Source organism: Oncorhynchus mykiss, chromosome 1, assembly GCF_057628025.1.
Source record: "Oncorhynchus mykiss isolate SJ-2025 chromosome 1, ASM5762802v1, whole genome shotgun sequence".
NCBI classification, from domain to species: domain Eukaryota; kingdom Metazoa; phylum Chordata; class Actinopteri; order Salmoniformes; family Salmonidae; genus Oncorhynchus; species Oncorhynchus mykiss.
Genome location: NC_143022.1, coordinates 69,376,785 through 69,394,990, shown reverse-complemented (window position 1 = coordinate 69,394,990; position 18,206 = coordinate 69,376,785). Strand labels below are relative to the sequence as shown.

Here is an 18,206-nt window from a genome sequence, read left to right as displayed (position 1 = left end):
AGAAACAATGCCTTTTTTGTGTGACTTTATCGAATCATAGCCGCACACCTTATGAAGCCTAGACCATAGGCCTATACAGTATGTTTTGATAAGGTTTGTATCACAACTAAAGTGGACAAATAACTTCTTAAAATGAAGCACATTAATCTGCTTTACAAGGGGTGTAGATCCTAACTGGCATACATACGCAGCGTGTGAGTTTCAAGTTCGGGGAAGATCATTTTCACCTTAAAAATGCACCTTTATAATAAAAACATTACATGCATAATCACATTTGTAGTCACTTTTGATAATGGTGTTTTCACGCTAATAGCCTACTCCCTTGCGTTTGCGCTTATAATGTGAATAAATAGCCTAATAGTTTAGCATCATTTTAAGCTAAACGTTCTGATCTGTTGCGTCAGCCTCATTGCTTGAAAATGGTTTTTTGATGATAGTGGTTGTGTTAATTTGGGATCTATCGCATCCCACCACTGTCCCAGACTATGTTTGGAATATTTATTTCTCCCACAGAATAGAGTAGGTCAACCTTTGTACTGGGGGATAGTAGATTGACATAGGCTAGTGTTTTTGCTGTTCGTTAGGCCTACTCATCTTGTTGGCTGACGAAAAGTAAATGTGGACAGTTTTTCCAACATCTTCAATATGCACCTCGGAATTGGTTAAGGATGCGTGCAGTTGCGTTCCCGATGTGTCTGTCTTCACTTGTAGCCTGTGAGAAAGACCCGTAGCCATGTGAGTGAGAGGTGCTTCGGGGCATGCACTCAGGGAGAAGGGCTGCAAAAGGCATGGATTTTTTTAGGGTGCATTATGGCCACACAAAGGGGATGCCGCCGGGAAATTCTCAAAATGTGAATGAAAGACTGATGAAGTGTGTACAGCCTGCGCAAAAAACTAAGCAGAGCTCTTGCCTTTCAAGCGACTTTACTCAACCGAAAGGTTGCAAGTTCGAATCCCCGAGCTGACAAGGTACAAATCTGTCGTTCTGCCCCTGAACAGGCAGTTAACCCACTGTTCCTAGGCCGTCATTGAAAATAAGAATTTGTTCTTAACTGACTTGCCTAGTAAAATAAAGGTAAAAAAAAAAAAAAAAATCGTCATTAGAATCTCATCATGCAGCCTATTAAAAAACAAAACATATAGCCCAACGTTTGTAAAACAACTAAAGTTACATTAATAACTCTAAATTAAGTATATTGGAATACCTATTTATTTTTTAACTGCTCAACACAGTAGCCACATGTGCGAATTCCCTCAAATCGTTTGGAGAAAATATCCTTTCCATTTTATTCAGCTTTGTTAAATTTTATTCTTCATACTATAAAATAATATAAAATAATGCCATGGAATTCTAAACAAATCTTGTCTGCTAAATGAGCTAGTGTAGCATACAGCCATATGGCATAACCAGATCAGGACCTAACATAAGGACAACTCACAGTATCTTATTCTGTTCTTCTGAAATATACTATATTTTGTTCATATTATGTTTCTTTAGATCTGTCTAAAATAAATAATGGATTTATTGTGAAGGTGTAGACTATATTACATGGATTTATTAGACTAAAATGTAGATGTTCCAAAGGTCTGCATCAGTGGCTTGAGGTGGAAGCCAGGAGATGCTAAATGTGCATAAGTTAAATAACGGTCAATTACCATGAGACTGACAGTTATTTGCTTGACAATCAGCAACTGATGAAATTTTGTGACCGCCACAGCCCTAGTTGTATGCAAACTAACCATAGGACAACCACGCTCTCACCAAGCTCTAAGAAACATATGGTTCTCAGAACGTTATGTGTTTGCTGGGGAAGTGTTCGCCCATGCAGGGCTTCCCTGTGGAATGTGGCCTTGCATCATGTGATTTTTCTGCAATTACACACATGGACATGCCTACTTCCTTGCGCCCTCCTTCCCTTCATTCCTCCATCCCTCCCCTTCCCTCTCCCTGTCATGCCATTCCTGGAGCTATTAAGTCCTGCATTTGCAGAAAGTGAGAGCTATGTTAAGCATTTAAATATGGCCATAAAGTGTCCAATAGTTGTAGTTATTGATTGTCTGCTGCCACGCATGCAGGGGGGCCAGCTTGTGTGTGTGTGTGTGTGTGTGTGTGTGTGTGTGTGTGTGTGTGTGTGTGTGTGTGTGTGTGTGTGTGTGTGTGTGTGTGTGTGTGTGTGTGTGTGTGTGTGTGTGTGTGTGTGTGTGTGTGTGCGTGCGTGTGTGTGTGTGCTTGTATGTGTACCTCCACATAATAAATCGCGGACAGGTGTGCCTGGAGAGAAATACTCTCCTTTCCCCCCTCCCTCCATTTAAAGGCCATCTTTCTTCCTCCTCTTCAAACAGGCATGTAAACCCTCCCTGTAAATCACCAGGACTACTCCTGGTCCAGCCAGGCATGACACTTAAAAAAAAGAGAAGTACAGAAACATAGTAGGTAACGGAGAGAGAAAGTAAAAGAAAGAGAAAGCTGGACTCAATGATTCATGCTTCATAGGCTGGGAGGCTTTTAAAGGAGCGGGGGGACTTGCTTTGAGCTGCCCTTCTCATTAGGCCCATTGTCACAGTCCTGTGAAGCTTAGTTAAACCCACAGAAGATAGGAAAAGTGGATCCTGATTGTGTAGAGGAAGTACAGATGCTCAAACTGCTTCATGTACAGCATGAATGCTGTCTCAGTTAAAATCACAACTTATAGGTTATTCAAATAATGATTTATTTGCTGATTCATGGAGCCATACTAACCAGTACATACATACATTCATTATCATACACATACCGTGCCTTCGGGAAAGTATTCAAACCCCTTGACTTGTTTCACATTTTGTTACGTTACAGCTTTATTCTAAAATGGATTCAATTGTTTTTTTCCCCCTCATCAATCTACACACAATACCCCAAAATGACAAAGCACACAGTTAAAAAATATTTTTCCTCATTTATTAAACATAATAAAAATTTTTAAAAAATCACAAGTTTTCAGACCCTTTACTCAGTACTTTGTTCAAGCACCTTCGGCAGCGATTACAGCCTCGAGTCTTCTTGGGTATGATGCTACAAGATTGGCACACCTGTATTTGGGGAGTTTCTCTCATTCGTCTTTACAGATCCTCTCAAGCTCTGTTAGGTTGGATGAGGAGTATTGATGCACAGATATTTTCAGGTCTCTACAGAAATGTTCGATCGGGTTCAAGTTCGGGTCACACAAACACATTCAGAGACTTGTCTCCTGCGTTGTCTTGGCTGTGTGTTTAGGGTCATTGTCCTGTTGGTAGGTGAACCTTCGCCCCAGTCTTAGGTCCTGAGCGCTCTGGAGCATGTTTTCCTCAAGGATCTCTCTGTACGTTGCTCCTTTCATCTTTCCCTCGATCCTGACTAGTCTCTCAGTCCCTGCCACTGAAAAATACCACCACAGCATGATGCTGCCACCGCCATGCATCACCGTAGGGATGGTGCCAGGTCTCCTCCAGACGTGACTCTTGGCATTCAGGCCAGAGAGTTCCATCTTGGCTTCATCTGACCAGATAATCTTGTTTCTCATGGTCTGAGAGTCTTTAGGTGCCTTTTAGCAAACTCCCAAGCGGGCTGTCATGTGCCTTTTACTGAGGAGTGGCTTCTGTCTGGTCACTCTACAATAAAGGCCTGATTGGTGGAGTGCTGCAGAGATGGCTGTCCTTCTGGAAGGTTCTCTAGAGTTCTTTCAGAGTGACCATCGGGTTCTTGGTCACCTCCCTGAGGTCAGCTCTAGGAAGAGTCTTGGTGGTTCCAAACTTGTTCCATTTATGAATGATGGCCACTGTGTTCTTGGGAACTTCAATGCTGCAGAAATGTTTTGTTACCCATCCCCAGATCTGTGCCTCGAGACATTCCTGACCCGGAGCTCTACAGACAATTACTTCGACCTCATAGGTTGGTTTTTGCTCTGACATGCACTGTCGACTGTGGGACCTTATATAGACAGGTGTGTGCCTTTCCAAATCGTGTTAAATCAATTGAATTTACCACAGATGGACTCCAATCAAGTTGTAGAAACATCTCAAGGATGATCAATGGAAACAGGATGCACCTGAGCTCAATTTCGAGTCTCAAAGCAAAGTGTCTGAATACTTATGTAAATGAGGTATTTCTGTTATTTATTTTAATACATTTGCAAAAATGTCTAAAAACCTGTTTTCCCTTTGTCATTATGGGGTATTGTGTGTAGATTGATGAACATTTTTGAATATTTAATCAATTTTAGAATAAGGCTGTAACGTAACAAAATGTGGAAAAAGTCTTGGGGTCTGAATACTTCCCCAAGGCACTGTACATACATGCACAAGCATGCAAGCACACACATACAAGCACACACAGACGCACACACACACGCACACATGCACTCACACACATATGCACGTGCACGTGCACACACACACACACACACACACACACACACACACACACACACACACACACATGGCTATCCTGCTGACTGGACTGTGTAGAGTGTGGTTTCTATCCATTAGAACCACAGTGTAATCATAGCCATTTGGGATGAGACAGAGGAAAACCTCACTATTAGCATCCTAAGACCAGCATAGCAATGGCCTGTAATCATAGTCAGTGATGTTTCTAACCACTAGAAAAAGTAGCATAGAACAATTGTGTTTTATTTTACTTAACTTTGTGAGAATGACAATTGCCACACATCAATCAAGCTACATATGCAGGATCTTAATTTGATCACCCTGTCGCAGGAGAACTTTCAGGGAATTTAAAACTCGTTGTGTATTTGACGTTTAAAAAGGCTTCTGAAGACTTGATTTTCCCTCACAAAAAATGTATCAGCCCCTACAAAAATGTCCATTAATATAATCCACATATTAATTCACATTTACTGTTGCTGCAGGATTATTTTCATGCTGTAGAAAACACTAAAATCCAGAGCATGACCGTGTTATGTGCATATTCCAAAGTATCATATACATTGTTGAAGTCTGATCATTCAAACTACTTACTGATACTTGTATACGGTTAGTTGCATCTAAGTTGCAAAGACTGTTCCACAGGTAGCCATGCACTCAATAGGATCTTTTCCATCTCAGATCCAGCTAACCATGTCTGGTCGTGCTTAATCAGTAATGTACTCTGGTTGTACAGTATGTCTATGTAGTTATTGTTCCACGTGAGAACACTCTGAGAAATAAGACTTGCTCTACTGAGCATAAAACCCAGGACACTAAAACAGGTTATTCATTATAGAGAAAAAGACTTTGAATTTGTACAACATACAGCTATTAACAGTTGGCTACCAGCAGTAGTTTGATATGGGCCTGGGCAAAGGAAAACTATTTAATTATATTGACTTTACTGTTCATTTGTTTCCTATTTTAGATTGATGTTTTTGCTTTTATTTATTGTTCGTCGACAAACGTACAGTTGAAGTCGGAAGTTTACCTACACTAAGGTTGGGAGTCATTAAAACTCATTTTTCAACCACTCCACAAATTTCTTGTTAGCAAACTATAGTTTTGGCAAGTCGGTTAGGACATCTACTTCATGCATGACAAGAGTCATTTTTCCAACAATTGTTTACAGACAGATTCTTTCACTTATAATTAATTCACCGTATCACAATTCCAGTGGGTCAGAAGTTTACATACACTAAGTTGACTGTGCCTTTAAACAGCTTGGAAAATAACAGAAAATTATGTCATGGCTTTAGAAGCTTCTGATAGGCTAATTGATATCAATTGAGTCAATTGGAGGTGTACATGGCCTACCGTCAAACTCAGTGCCTCTTTGCTTGACATCATGGGAAAATCTAAAGAAATCAACCAAGACCTAAAAAACAAATTTGTAGACCTCCACAAGTCTGGTTCATCCTTGGGAGCAATTTCCAAATGCCTGAAGGTACCACGTTCATCTGTAAAAACAATAGTACGCAAGTATAAACATCATGGTACCACCCAGCCGTCATACTGCTCAGGAAGGAGACGTGTTCTGTCTCCTAGAGATGAACGTACTTTGGTGCGAAAAGTACAAATCAATCCCAGAACAACAGCAAAGGACCTTGTGAAGATTCTGGAGGAAACAGGTACAAAAGTAAAACGAGTCCTATATCGACACAACCTGAAAGGCCGCTCAGCAAGGAAGAAGACACTGCTCCAAAACCACCATTTAAAAGCCAGACTACGGTTTGCAACTGCACATGGGGACAAAGATCTTACTTTTTGGAGAAATGTCCTCTGGTCTGATGAAACAAAAATATAACTGTTGGCCATAATGACCAGCATTATGATTGGAGTAAAAAAGGGGGATGCTTGCAAGCCAAAGAATACCATCCCAACCGTGAAGCACAGGGGTGGCAGCGTCATGTTGTGGGGGTGCTTTGCTGCAGGAGGGACTGGTGCGCTTCACAAAATAGATGGCTTCATGAGGAAGGAAAATTATGTGGATATATCGAAGCAACATCTCAAGACATCAGTCAGGAAGTTAAAGCTTGGTCGCAAATGGGTCTTCCAAATGGACAATAACCCCCCCACCATACTTCCAAAGATGTGGCAAAATGGCTTAAGGACAACAAAGTCAAGGTATTGGAGTGACCATCACAAAGCCCTGACCTCAAACCTATAGAACATTTGTGGGCAGAACTGAAAAAGCATGTCCGAGCAAGGAGGCCTACAAACCTGACTCGGTTACACCAGCTCAGTCAGGAGGTGTGGGCCAACATTCACCCAACTTATTGTGAGAAGCTTGTGGAAGGCTATCCGAAATGTTGGACCCAAGTTAAACAATTTAAAGGCAATGCTACCAAATACTAATTGAGTGTATGTGAACTTATGACCCACTGGGAATGTGATGAAAGAAATAAAAGCTGAAATAAATCATTCTCTCTACAATTATTCTGACATTTCACATTCTTAAAATAAAGTGGTGATCCTAACTGACCTAAGGCAGTGAACTTTTACTCTGATTAAATGTCAGGAATTGTGAAAAATTGAGTTTAAATGTATTTGGCTAAGGTGTATGTGAACTTCTGACTTCATCTGTATATTGTTAGTGGATCCTCAGGGGAACTCTGAATCTGGTTAAAACAATCTTGATCTTTTTTCATTCACTCTATTATACAATTTGATGAAAGTTATGTTACTATATTGCCATGGTAAATGTACATTGAAATTGCAACTTAGGTCTACACATGTATTACTTCAAAATGTAATCCCATTTGATTTGTATGTTTTAAATCAATCGCCCTTTTCTATTTTCGGGATCCTGAGTAATGCAGCGGTCTAAGGCACTGCATAGCAGTGATAGAGGCATCACTACAGACCCGGGTTCGATCCCGGGCTGTATCACAACCGGCCGTGATCAGGAGTCCCATAGGTCGGTGCACAATTGGCCGAGTGTCGTCTGGGTTAGGCCGGGGTAGGCGTTCATTGTAAATAAGAATTTGTTCTTAACTTACTTGCCTAATTAAATAAAGGTTAAAAAATATATATACAGTATATATAATAATATTTTAAAGAGGTCCCGTTTAAGATTTAGGATTAGAATGATAAAAACAGAGAAGACAAATAGAGAGAAGAGAAAGAATTTGAGAGGTATTCTAGTGTGGTCCTCATTCCTGGGCCCTTCTTACCACTCTCTCTTTATCTCTCTCTCCCCCCTTTCTCTCTTCTGCTCTCTCTGTCACTCCTGAGTTCAGTTTGCCCAGGGTCGTGGTTGCCGTGGCAACCATTGTAGAAAAATGGCCTTTACAATGTGTGTCAGACAGTTAGTGGGGCAAAGGGAGGGTGAGATAGGAGAAGGGGAGGGTGAGTGTGTGTGTGCCGTGTCTGTGTGTGTGTGGGGGGGAGAGGGTGAGAGGGGGGTGGCGTCGAGGATCACAGAAGACATGTCAGCCTCTCACTCCCCAATAGCTCCATTGCACTCCCTCTGACAGACAGACAAAACAGAGCCCCCACGCTCACACAATGACCTACCTCATTACACGCGTGCAGGACCCTCAGTGCATCTACACCCTGCCAGTGACACACACACACACACACACACACACACACACACACACACACACACACACACACACACACACACACACACACACACACACACACACACACACACACACACACACACACACGCACACCCTTCCTTGCTAACTAAATTCCTTCTCCGCTCCAGACTATAAGCGTGTAGTGGATGCCTCTATTCCCGGGGAGAACTACCGCTGCTGGCCATCCTATCAGCACGATGGATGCCTGCTGTCAGTCTATAGCATCACAGAGGCTATTGGTGTATGTGAGAGCCACGCCCAGTGCCGAGCATTTGTACTGACCAATCAGACAACCTGGACAGGTAAGAGTTAAATGAATGTGTTCACGCTACAGTGTTATCATTGTATTGTACACACACACACACACACACACACACACACACACACACACACACACACACACACTTAATTGGAGCGCAGTCTGAAGGGGGCACATCAGCATGGCAATCACTAATCGTTATTGAACCAGGCCAGCACTTTCACATTCATTCTCTTCACTCTTCATCCTCTCCTCCCCTGTCATACAGTATATCTCTCACCGCATCTCTGGCATTGTACGATTGTCATCGCATTCATGCAATTAACCAACCATACATTGTAAAAGGGAAGCACGTGCTAGGGTACATTCCATTCATTTAACATAAAGTCTTCAACTTTACGGTCTCTCCTACTTTTCTACTTTTTATTCACGTTTACTTTTTTTCTTCTTCTCTGTCTACAGGTCACCAGCTTGTATTCTTCAAGACAGGCCCTGCCAGTCTAAACTCTGCCAAAGGACGGGTCACCTACGTCAGAGTGGGCAGCTGAACCAAAGGAGAGGGAGGAGACTTAACTACCAAACCTTCCTCTGATTGGCTAACCTGATCCTGGGGCATGCCCTCACAGAATAGTGAGCCACCCCATTGGATGGGTCGGGCAGAGGGAGTGTAAGATGGATCCTAGACCACGCCCTCCAGTGTGAACTTCCACGGGCCATAAAGAAGGCTAACCCAAACCAGCTCCTGTTGAAGTGCAATAATAACTCAAGGAGAACATTTATCGTAACATAGATGTTGATGATCTGTCCTCCATTCAATGCTTAAACGTGACTATTTTTCGGGTTGTGCAGATTTTTAGCTCAGGGTATGCTGAGGTTACCCTCCTAGCTAAGAGGGGTGAGAATGTACCCCTGTGGTCAAATGCCCCTCCTGTGCCCCCTAAACTACCTTCACATATCTGGTCAAAAGGATCTCCTTCTGGTACTGTAGAGTGTTTAATCATCATTCTGTGAAGGTTTCGAGGCGGCCTCAGTACGAACCATCAGCCAACCATCGAACCATAGGAAAGGTACTCAACAAACACATTCCAGAAAAACTTCCAAATTAGTGTTGGGTTCAATCTGTATCGCTGAAGGTCAGTGCTATAGCGTGATTTACATGGAAAGGCCGTGTTCCCGCGTGAGCGGAGATTGCATTCCCGGTAAAGGCTGCGTATGTCGGCTCAATCGGAAATTACCTTTACATTTTAGCGATACAGACTGAATCGAGCCCTAGGACTTGTTCAATAGTGCGTCTCCATGCCACGTTCAGGCTTTATTCTAAGGTTCAGGCTTTATTCTAAGGTTCAGGCTTTATTCTAAGGTTCTGGCTTTTTTCTAAGGTTCAGGCTTTATTCTAAGGTTCAGGCTTTATTCTAAGGTTCAGGCTTTATTCTAAGGTTCAGGCTTTATTCTAAGGTTCAGGCTTTATTCTAAGGTTCAGGCTTTATTCTAAGGTTCAGGCTTTATTCTAAGGTTCAGGCTTTAACAAAGGTATTGGCAAAGGACGGATGTTCCAGTGTTACTGTGACGTCTTAGTCAGTGAATAAGCTCTTGTTTTTTTTTTATTCTCCGACGTCTCTCTCTCTCTCTATTTCCTTTCCCTTCCTCGGTCTTGTGTTAGATCCACAGCACTTTTCGATTAAGTCAAACAGGGGTTCTCTATGCTTTCAAAAAGCAACTCAATAAGCGATCGATTTCCACGTCTTGGTGGCTGAAGAATCTGTTCTTATAGAACAGGGGATTGCAACAGCTGAGTTATCAGATCAAATATATTTTATTTCAATCCTATGTTGATGAACACAAAGGCATTGTTCTCGTATGGGAAAATCAAGGACTTGTTTAGAATATTGTGTCATTGTTGATTTTGCATGTTGACCAAATGTAATGTAGTGTAGTGACCTCCTTGAGAGTGTCACTTTTTTGATCATTTTGTATTTATTGAGGACAGTGTGTGTTGGCTCCTGTCCCACTCCTGGGTCGCGTTCATTAGGCACCAAACGGAAGAAAAGGGACTAAAACAGGAAGGGATTACCCAAACTTGTCCAAAAGAAATTCTAATTTTCGTTTTCTGTTGCAAAACGCTTTGCAATGGTTTGCCCTAATGAATATGACCCTGGGTTTAGAGCAAACACAGCAGGAAGTAATCTCCATCTATTCTAATTTCCTAAGGAAATGTGACATGAACCTTTAGATAAATAATCAGACCAGTATCAAAGAGCTCTTGCTTTCAGTGAAAGCAGAACATTGTGAATTTTTTTAACCAAAAGTGAATTCTACAAAAGCTTTAACACTGTGTGGGCTGTTCATTGATGTATATAATGATGACAATGATGAGATGGCTATTTTTATATGGAAAAATACAAAACTTGTATAAGACATTTGTGTGTGTGTGTGTGTGTGTGTGTGTGTCTCTCTCTCTCTCTCTCTCTCTCTCTCTCTCTCTCTCTCTCTCTCTCTCTCTCTCTCTCTCTCTCTCTCTCTCTCTCTCTCTCTCTCTCTCTGTGTGTGTCTGTGATTATTTGAGTTACAGATCTTTTTATTTCATTACAGAAAAACCCTATGTAGTATATACAGTGCATTTGGAAAACATTTTGTCATGTTACATTCTTATCTTAAATTGATTAAATATATTTCCCCCTCATCAATCTACACACAATACCCCACAATGAAAAAGCAAAAACTTGTTTTTTTTTTATGTTAGCAAAGTTATAAATAAATGGAAAACTGAAATACCTTATTTACAGTATTCAGACCCTTTGCTATGAGACTCGAAATTGAGCTCAGGTGCATCCTGCTTCCATTGATCATCCTTGAGATGTTTCTACAACTTGATTGGAGTCCACCTGTGGTAAATTCAATTGATTGGACACAATTTGGAAAGACACACACCTGTCTATATAAGGTCCCACAGTTGACAGTGCATGTCAGAGCAAAAACCAACCCATGAGGTAAAAGTAATTGTCCGTAGAGCTCCGAGACAGGATTGTGTCGAAGCACAGAACTGGGGAAGGGTACCAAAACATTTCTGCAACATTGAAGGTCCCCAAGAACAGAGTGGCCTCCATCATTCTTAAATGGAAGAAGTTTGGAACCACCAAGACTGAGCAATCGGGGAAGAAGGGCCTTGGTCAGGGAGATGACCAAGAACCCGATGGTCACTCTAGAGTTCCTCTGTGGAGATGGGAGAACCTTCCAGAAGGACAGACATCTCTGGAGCACTCCACCAATCAGGCCTTTATTGTAGAGTGGCCAGACAGAAGCCACTCCTCAGTAAAAGGCACATGACAGCCCGCTTGGGAGTTTGCTAAAAGGCACCTAAAGACTCTCAGACCATGACTAACAAGATTATCTGGTCAGATGATGCCAAGATGGAACTCTTTGGCCTGAATGCCAAGAGTCACGTCTGGAGGAAACCTGGCACCATCCCTACGGTGATGCATGGTGGTGGCAGCATCATGCTGTGGTGGTATTTTTCAGTGGCAGGGACTGAGAGACTAGTCAGGATCGAGGGAAAGATGAAAGGAGCAACGTACAGAGAGATCCTTGAGGAAAACATGCTCCAGAGCGCTCAGGACCTCAGACTGGGGCGAAGGTTCACTTACCAACAGGACAATGACCCTAAGCACACAGCCAAGACAACGCAGGAGTGGCTTCGGGACAAGTCTCTGAATGTCATTGAGTGGCCCAGCCAGAGCCCAGACTTGAACCTGATCAATCATCTCTGGAGAGACCTGAAAATAGCTGTGGAGCAACGCTCCCCATCCAACCTGACAGAGCTTGAGAGGATCTGCAGAGAAGAATGGGAGAAACTCCACAAATACAGGTGTTCCAAGCTTGTAGCATCATACCCAAGAAGACTCGAGGCTGTAATCGCTGTAGAAGGTGCATTAACAAAGTACTGAGTAAAGGGCCTGAATACTTATGTAAATGTGATATTTAATTATAATATTTTTTTAAACATTTGCAAACATTTCTAAAATCCTGTTTTTTCGCTTTTTCATTATGGGGTATTGTTTGTAGGTTGATGAAGGGGGAAAAAACAACAATATAATCCATTTTAGAATAAAGCTGTAACTTAACAAAATGTGGAAACACTTTCCAAATGCACTGTATATAGATGGTAGATAATTGTTTAGTAAACAGTACAGGTTATTACTGTAGGGCTACAGTACAGCCAGTGATGGTGTTGATTGGCCTAGTGAATGCCCATCCCATCTGATGTACCTGTCATGTGATTAAATGATTGAGGACGCATTTCTCTGGAATCACCTCAGAGTGCTGGCCCATTGTGAAAACAAACAAAAGACACAAACACACGGAGATGTGTTTCTCATTCTTCACTTCTAGAGAGGGAAACATGTAAGAGGGAATAATGCAAAGGAAAAAGTCTGCAAAAAAAGGAGTAAGAGAGTGTGTGTGTTTTGAGAACAAACATAATTTTACAATCATGGAACTATTTGGACGGAGTGCGAGTTAAAGAGGCCCTGGAAGCTGGCATGGGCCTGCAGCCCATCTGGACCGGTCCTGGGTCACTGGCTTAAAGAGCTGCACAGAGCCAGGGGGCTGGGGGAGTGGGGGCCTGCTTGTGGGGCTAAGGGCACCCAATGGAAGTCCTGAAGGGGCCCTTCAAGCACCCAGGAAAGAAAACAACATCTTAATGAAGAGAACACACTCTTTGGTTTACTCCCACCAACTCTTCATGAAGTGTGCGTGTAGGGAGGGCCTGTTTGTGTGTGTGTGTGTGTGTGTGTGTGTGTGTGTGTGTGTGTGTGTGTGTGTGTGTGTGTGTGTGTGTGTGAGGCTCTTTGTCTGACCGTTCCAGTGGAAATGAGTCCGTGTGACCTTTGGCCCCTGACCTTTTCACCTCAGAGTGAGCAGGACAAAGGGAAAGGCTGTTAAACAGTGAGAGAGGGAGGCCATGGGACTCTGGGAGCATCCTATAGAGGGGAATCCTTTTTCCCATTGAGTGTTCAAAGGCTGCTTGTGTCAACACACACATACTCTCTACAACTTAATCAGTGGGGATTTTGGTCACAGGGTAACTGGGGCAGAAATACAGGGAGTGACAAGCATATGCACATTTACTCACACACACACACACACACACACACACACACACACACACACACACACACACACACACACACACACACACACACACACACACAGTGTGGAGGACCTTTTCAGAAGAGGGGTAAGGAGGACTCTGGGAAAAGAATGGAGGAGTCTCGGTAAAGCATGGAGTGATCTACTGAAACAACACACTAAAGTGATTGTGCAGGTCTACTCATGTTAATGACAGTTACACAACGTGGTGGGTCGAGCCCTGAATTCTGATTGACTGACAGACGTGGCATATCAGACCATATACCACGGGTATAACAAAACAGATATATATTTTTTTTCTAATTACGTTGGTAACCAGTTTATAATAGCGATAAGGCACCACAGGGGTTTGTGATATATGGCCAAGATACCACGGCTAAGGACTATGTCCAGGCACTCCGCGTTGAGTCGTGCTTAAGAACGGCCCTTAGCCGTGGTATATTGGCCATATACCACACCTCCTCGGGCCTTATTGTTTAATCTACCTCTCCTGTCCCAGGGTGTGCAATGTGAGTAAATCAGTGTGAGTAGATACACTGCAGACATTATTAATCAAATGCGTTCACGGTCTCACACATTCCCCACCGACCCCACTCACAGCAGGTATAGGGCTGTGGTCACGCATGTAGTCCCCCCTGGACTGGAACCACTGGTAGTACTGTTTAATAGACTGGTGTGTTCCAGTGTACCAGCAGCTGTTCTCCATATAACAGACAGCCTGGGAGTCCAGTAAACCCGGACCAGCCATCCCCAAAAACCATCGCTCCAAAACAAACCAACCAGCACAATATATAACGAAATGTGTCTGTGTAGAGACTGTGTCTGTACATGTGTTTTTGTGTGTGTGTGTGTGTGTGTGCGTGTGTGTGTGGTGACGCTAACGGTTTGTTTAGAGCATGTTTGTCTATCTGGGCTTGTATGTGTTAGCTTGTATGCGGCTGTTGATGCATGAATGTGTGTGTGATTGCTGTGTATTATGAGCTAGTGGGAAGACCGCTTTCTTTCTTCTGGACACAAGAGAAATAAGGAGACACCTGCCATGTGCTTCATATCAAGAGGGACAGGTCTGAAGTTGGTTGATTTCATGTCAGAGGGAAAACGTTGTTGCTTTGGTGCCAGTTAAAAATGGGGGAGGAGAAGGAGAGGGATAGTGTGAAAGACACACAGAGAGAGAGAGAGAGAGAGAGAGAGAGAGAGAGAAAGAGAGGGAATGAGAGAAAGAGAGGGAATGAGAGAAGGAGGGAGAGAGAGTAAGACTTATCCCTAGCCTAACGTCTTTTGTGTGAGGGACAGGAAGAGCGAGGGGAGTGTCTCCAGAGAGAGGCGCAGCATCTGTGTTTTATTGGCCTGGGGGATTAGGGCCTTTCCTGGGGAGGAGCCTGGGGGCCAGGGGGGACTAGAGTGGGGCTGGAGGGGAAGGGGCAGGGAGGGCCAGAGGGCCTCCTCGGGGCTAAAGGCTGCTAATGAGAGACAGACAGATATGTCAGAGACAGACAGGGAGGGACATGGCAGCTATAGGCAGGTTGGAGCTAGAGGGAAGTTGGGCATTGGGCGATGGTATTGTTGCAGATCACCATATGAATCACACTTCAATGCAGAACATCAGTCGGAGAGTGTGTGTTATGTGTTTGTGGGTGCCTGCATGCATGTATGCCGTTCTGCCCCTGAACAGGCAGTTAAACCACTGTTCCTAGGCTGTCATTGAAAATAAGCATTTGTTCTTAACTGACTTGCCTAGTTAAATAAAGGTAAAATAAATGTGTGTGTCAGGAGGTTGGTGGTTCCTTAATTGGGGAGAAAGGGCTTGTAGTAATAGCTGGAGTGGAATGGTATAAATTACATCAAACACATGGTTTCCAGGTGTTTGACGCCCTTCCATTCGCTCTGTTCCAGCCATTATTATGAGCCGTCCTCCCCTCAGCAGCCTCCACTGATTTGCACCTCACAGTGGCTGCTGGCTGCACTTGCCCCATAGGCCCAACTGTGGCCCTAAGGGCCGACAACAGTAGCAGCATTGTCCTCTGTCACAGGGGCTCTCAAAACCTGCCTTTGTCTCAGCTATCCTGTGTCTCTCTCTAGCACTGTTGAGAGAGGCAACAATGGCAGCAGTTGTTGGTGGTGACTACATGTGAACGTCTGGACATGACATTCAATCTAGGCATCAAGTGGCCTGGAGGTGAGTGGGGATGGAGGGATATAGAGGAAAGTGGTATTACCTGCACTGCCTTTCTCTTTCTTTTGGTCTTTCAACTCTCCTACTTACTCTCTTTCGCTGTCATACATACGCGCATACACACACACACACTTCCAAGAACCTGTAACTCCAGTGGCGGTCGGGAGCCATTTGAGACTATTCTTTATGAGCGTGATCTTTTACAGCATTGAAGACCACTTCTATGACAGCATATTGGATGACAGTCATTCACATTCCATTCACCCAGCGAAATGGAACGTCCATAGGTTTAGGCCACTACAGGATGCTAAAATGTTTCCTATACCCATCATGAGGTTGCTGCAACCGAGCCGACAAATGAAAGTTTACAATGTAGGTGCACACAGGTCGAGAGACAAATTGGAGTAATCGAGGTGACAGACAGTGACACATTCAATACCGCCGTGCACACTCTTGCCTGCATCTAGTGGATCTGGGTAATCACTAGTCCAAACAGTTGCAAAACATTCAAATTCAGGTAGGTCCATCCCGTTTCGTTCCCTTTGCTTCCTTTTTAAGAAACATTTTGCAACAGAATCAGCAGAATTAATACACCCCTGATCAACCGCACACACAGTTCACTTTCATAGCAGCCACATACAGAATCAGCAGAATTAATACACCCCTGATCAACCGCACACACAGTTCACTTTCATAGCAGCCACATACAGAATCAGCAGCATTAATACACCCCTGATCAACCGCACACCCAGTTCACTTTCATAGCAGCCACATACAGAATCAGCAGAATGAATACACCCCTGATCAACCGCACACACAGTTCACTTTCATAGCAGCCACATACAGAATCAGCAGAATTAATACACCCCTGATCAACCGCACACACAGTTCACTTTCATAGCAGCCACATACAGCATTGGCACTTTGCCCGTTCCTTCTCGCATCTACGTGTTCTCCTCCTGTCACCTTTTTCCTTCACTTGTGGACTTCAATGCACAACACAACAGCTGACTGCAACCAGGCGAAAACACCTCTCCAAGCCAAAACGTCATACCATAACCGCTTACCTCTACACAGCTAATGCGTTAGTAAACACACAATCCAATCCATGTGTACAATCATGCAGTACAGTGTACAGCAAGCAGTTTAGCAGTTACACCGGTGGGCTCCGGTGGCAATAAATGAATAAAATCGAAAGCTTCCCTTGAGTTGGAAGAGTTGCAGTGCTGGGTAGCCTTAGCCAGCTATCTAACATAAATAGAATTCCTCTCTGTTTGAGTCAGGTTGTTGAGTAGACTAAATTAGCTGCATTAGCTAGCTGAGTAAATAACAAGCAAGCTAAGAAGAAGAAAAAAATACAATTAATCTCTCTCTCTCTCTCTCTCTCTCTCTCTCTCTCTCTCTCTCTCTCTCTCTTTCTCTCTCTCTATCTTTCTCTCTCTCTCTCTCTCTCTCTGCTGCTTCTCCTTAATTTGTGAAGATATTATTTTGTTCCAAACTGTTCAACTATTGTCTTTCTTTGTATTGAGTAGACTACTCACCACACGTTATGCACTCCCCTGCTAGCTAGCTGGAGCTTATGCTTTCAGTACTAGATTCATTCTCTGATCCTTTGACTGGAAGGACAACATGTCAGTTCATGCTGCAAGAGCTCTGATAGGTCGGAGGACGTCCTCTGGAAGTCGTCATCATTACTGTGTAAGTCTATGGAACGGGGTTAGAACCCAGAACCTGGGTTTTGTATTGAAGTCAATGTACCGGCAAGAGGAATAAGGAAGCCAGCTGTCCTCCAGCTACTCCATGGTGCTACCCTACAGAGTGCTGTTGAGGCTACTGTAGACCTTCTTTGCAAAACAGCGTGTTTTAGTCAGTTATTTGGTGATGTGAATATATTTAGTATAGTTTTATCTAAAAAGGATAACTTTTTTTAATGTTAGAGGAGTAGGATGGGCCTCCCCTTCCTCCTCTGAGTAGCTTCCACTGAGAAACACTTTATTTTCTCAGCTCACACTTGGGCAAAGGCTAATTATCTGGATTGCTGCTTCACATGGAAGCTCTTAGAATCTCTGATGGGAGAAAAGAAACACAGAACCAGAAGCAGGTATGAAACGTCCTGTGGTCTGCTACTGGCCAGCTCTAGAGTGTGTTCTTAGCACTTTAATGACTGTTTATACATCCAAGAAACCTCTCCTCATACCTGATTACACAACTACCAAACTATTACACACATTCACTTCAACCGGTAGCTTTCAAGTGATTTAGAAGTCTGTGAAAGTGGTAAAAACCCTAAGAGAGACAGAGAGACACCGGATGGGGTGTACTTTACGGTGGTTCTCAGGCATAGAGGAGTGAAGGTTATACCTACTCACCACCAAGTAGAAAACACACACCAGCCATTCTACATATCTGGAATATTATGTAGTCAAAACGAGACAGACTTTATCCAATGGGAGAACAAGCCACATGTCATGTGATTAACTCACAACCAATGTAAACAGACTTTGGCTGCATTAGACATGGAGCCAGAGACCTAAGGGGTATAGTCTAGCTCAGCTGACAGTGTGGCAAGCTAGCAGAGAGAGAGAGAGAGAGATGTCTT

General features: G+C 43.3%; 1 protein-coding gene across 1 annotated transcript in view; it reads left to right on the top strand.

The window, feature by feature from the left end:
* The window catches only part of pkdcca (protein kinase domain containing, cytoplasmic a), a 35,682-nt gene extending 24,978 nt beyond the window's left edge, over window positions 1–10,704 (top strand). Inside the window, exons 6-7 of the mRNA XM_021608363.3 lie at window positions 8,159–8,332; window positions 8,752–10,704. Coding sequence (XP_021464038.3) covers window positions 8,159–8,332; window positions 8,752–8,837 — 260 coding nt within the window. The 3' untranslated portion in view covers window positions 8,838–10,704. The remainder of the gene's footprint in view (window positions 1–8,158; window positions 8,333–8,751) is intronic.
* Window positions 10,705–18,206: the final 7,502 nt, after the last annotated feature.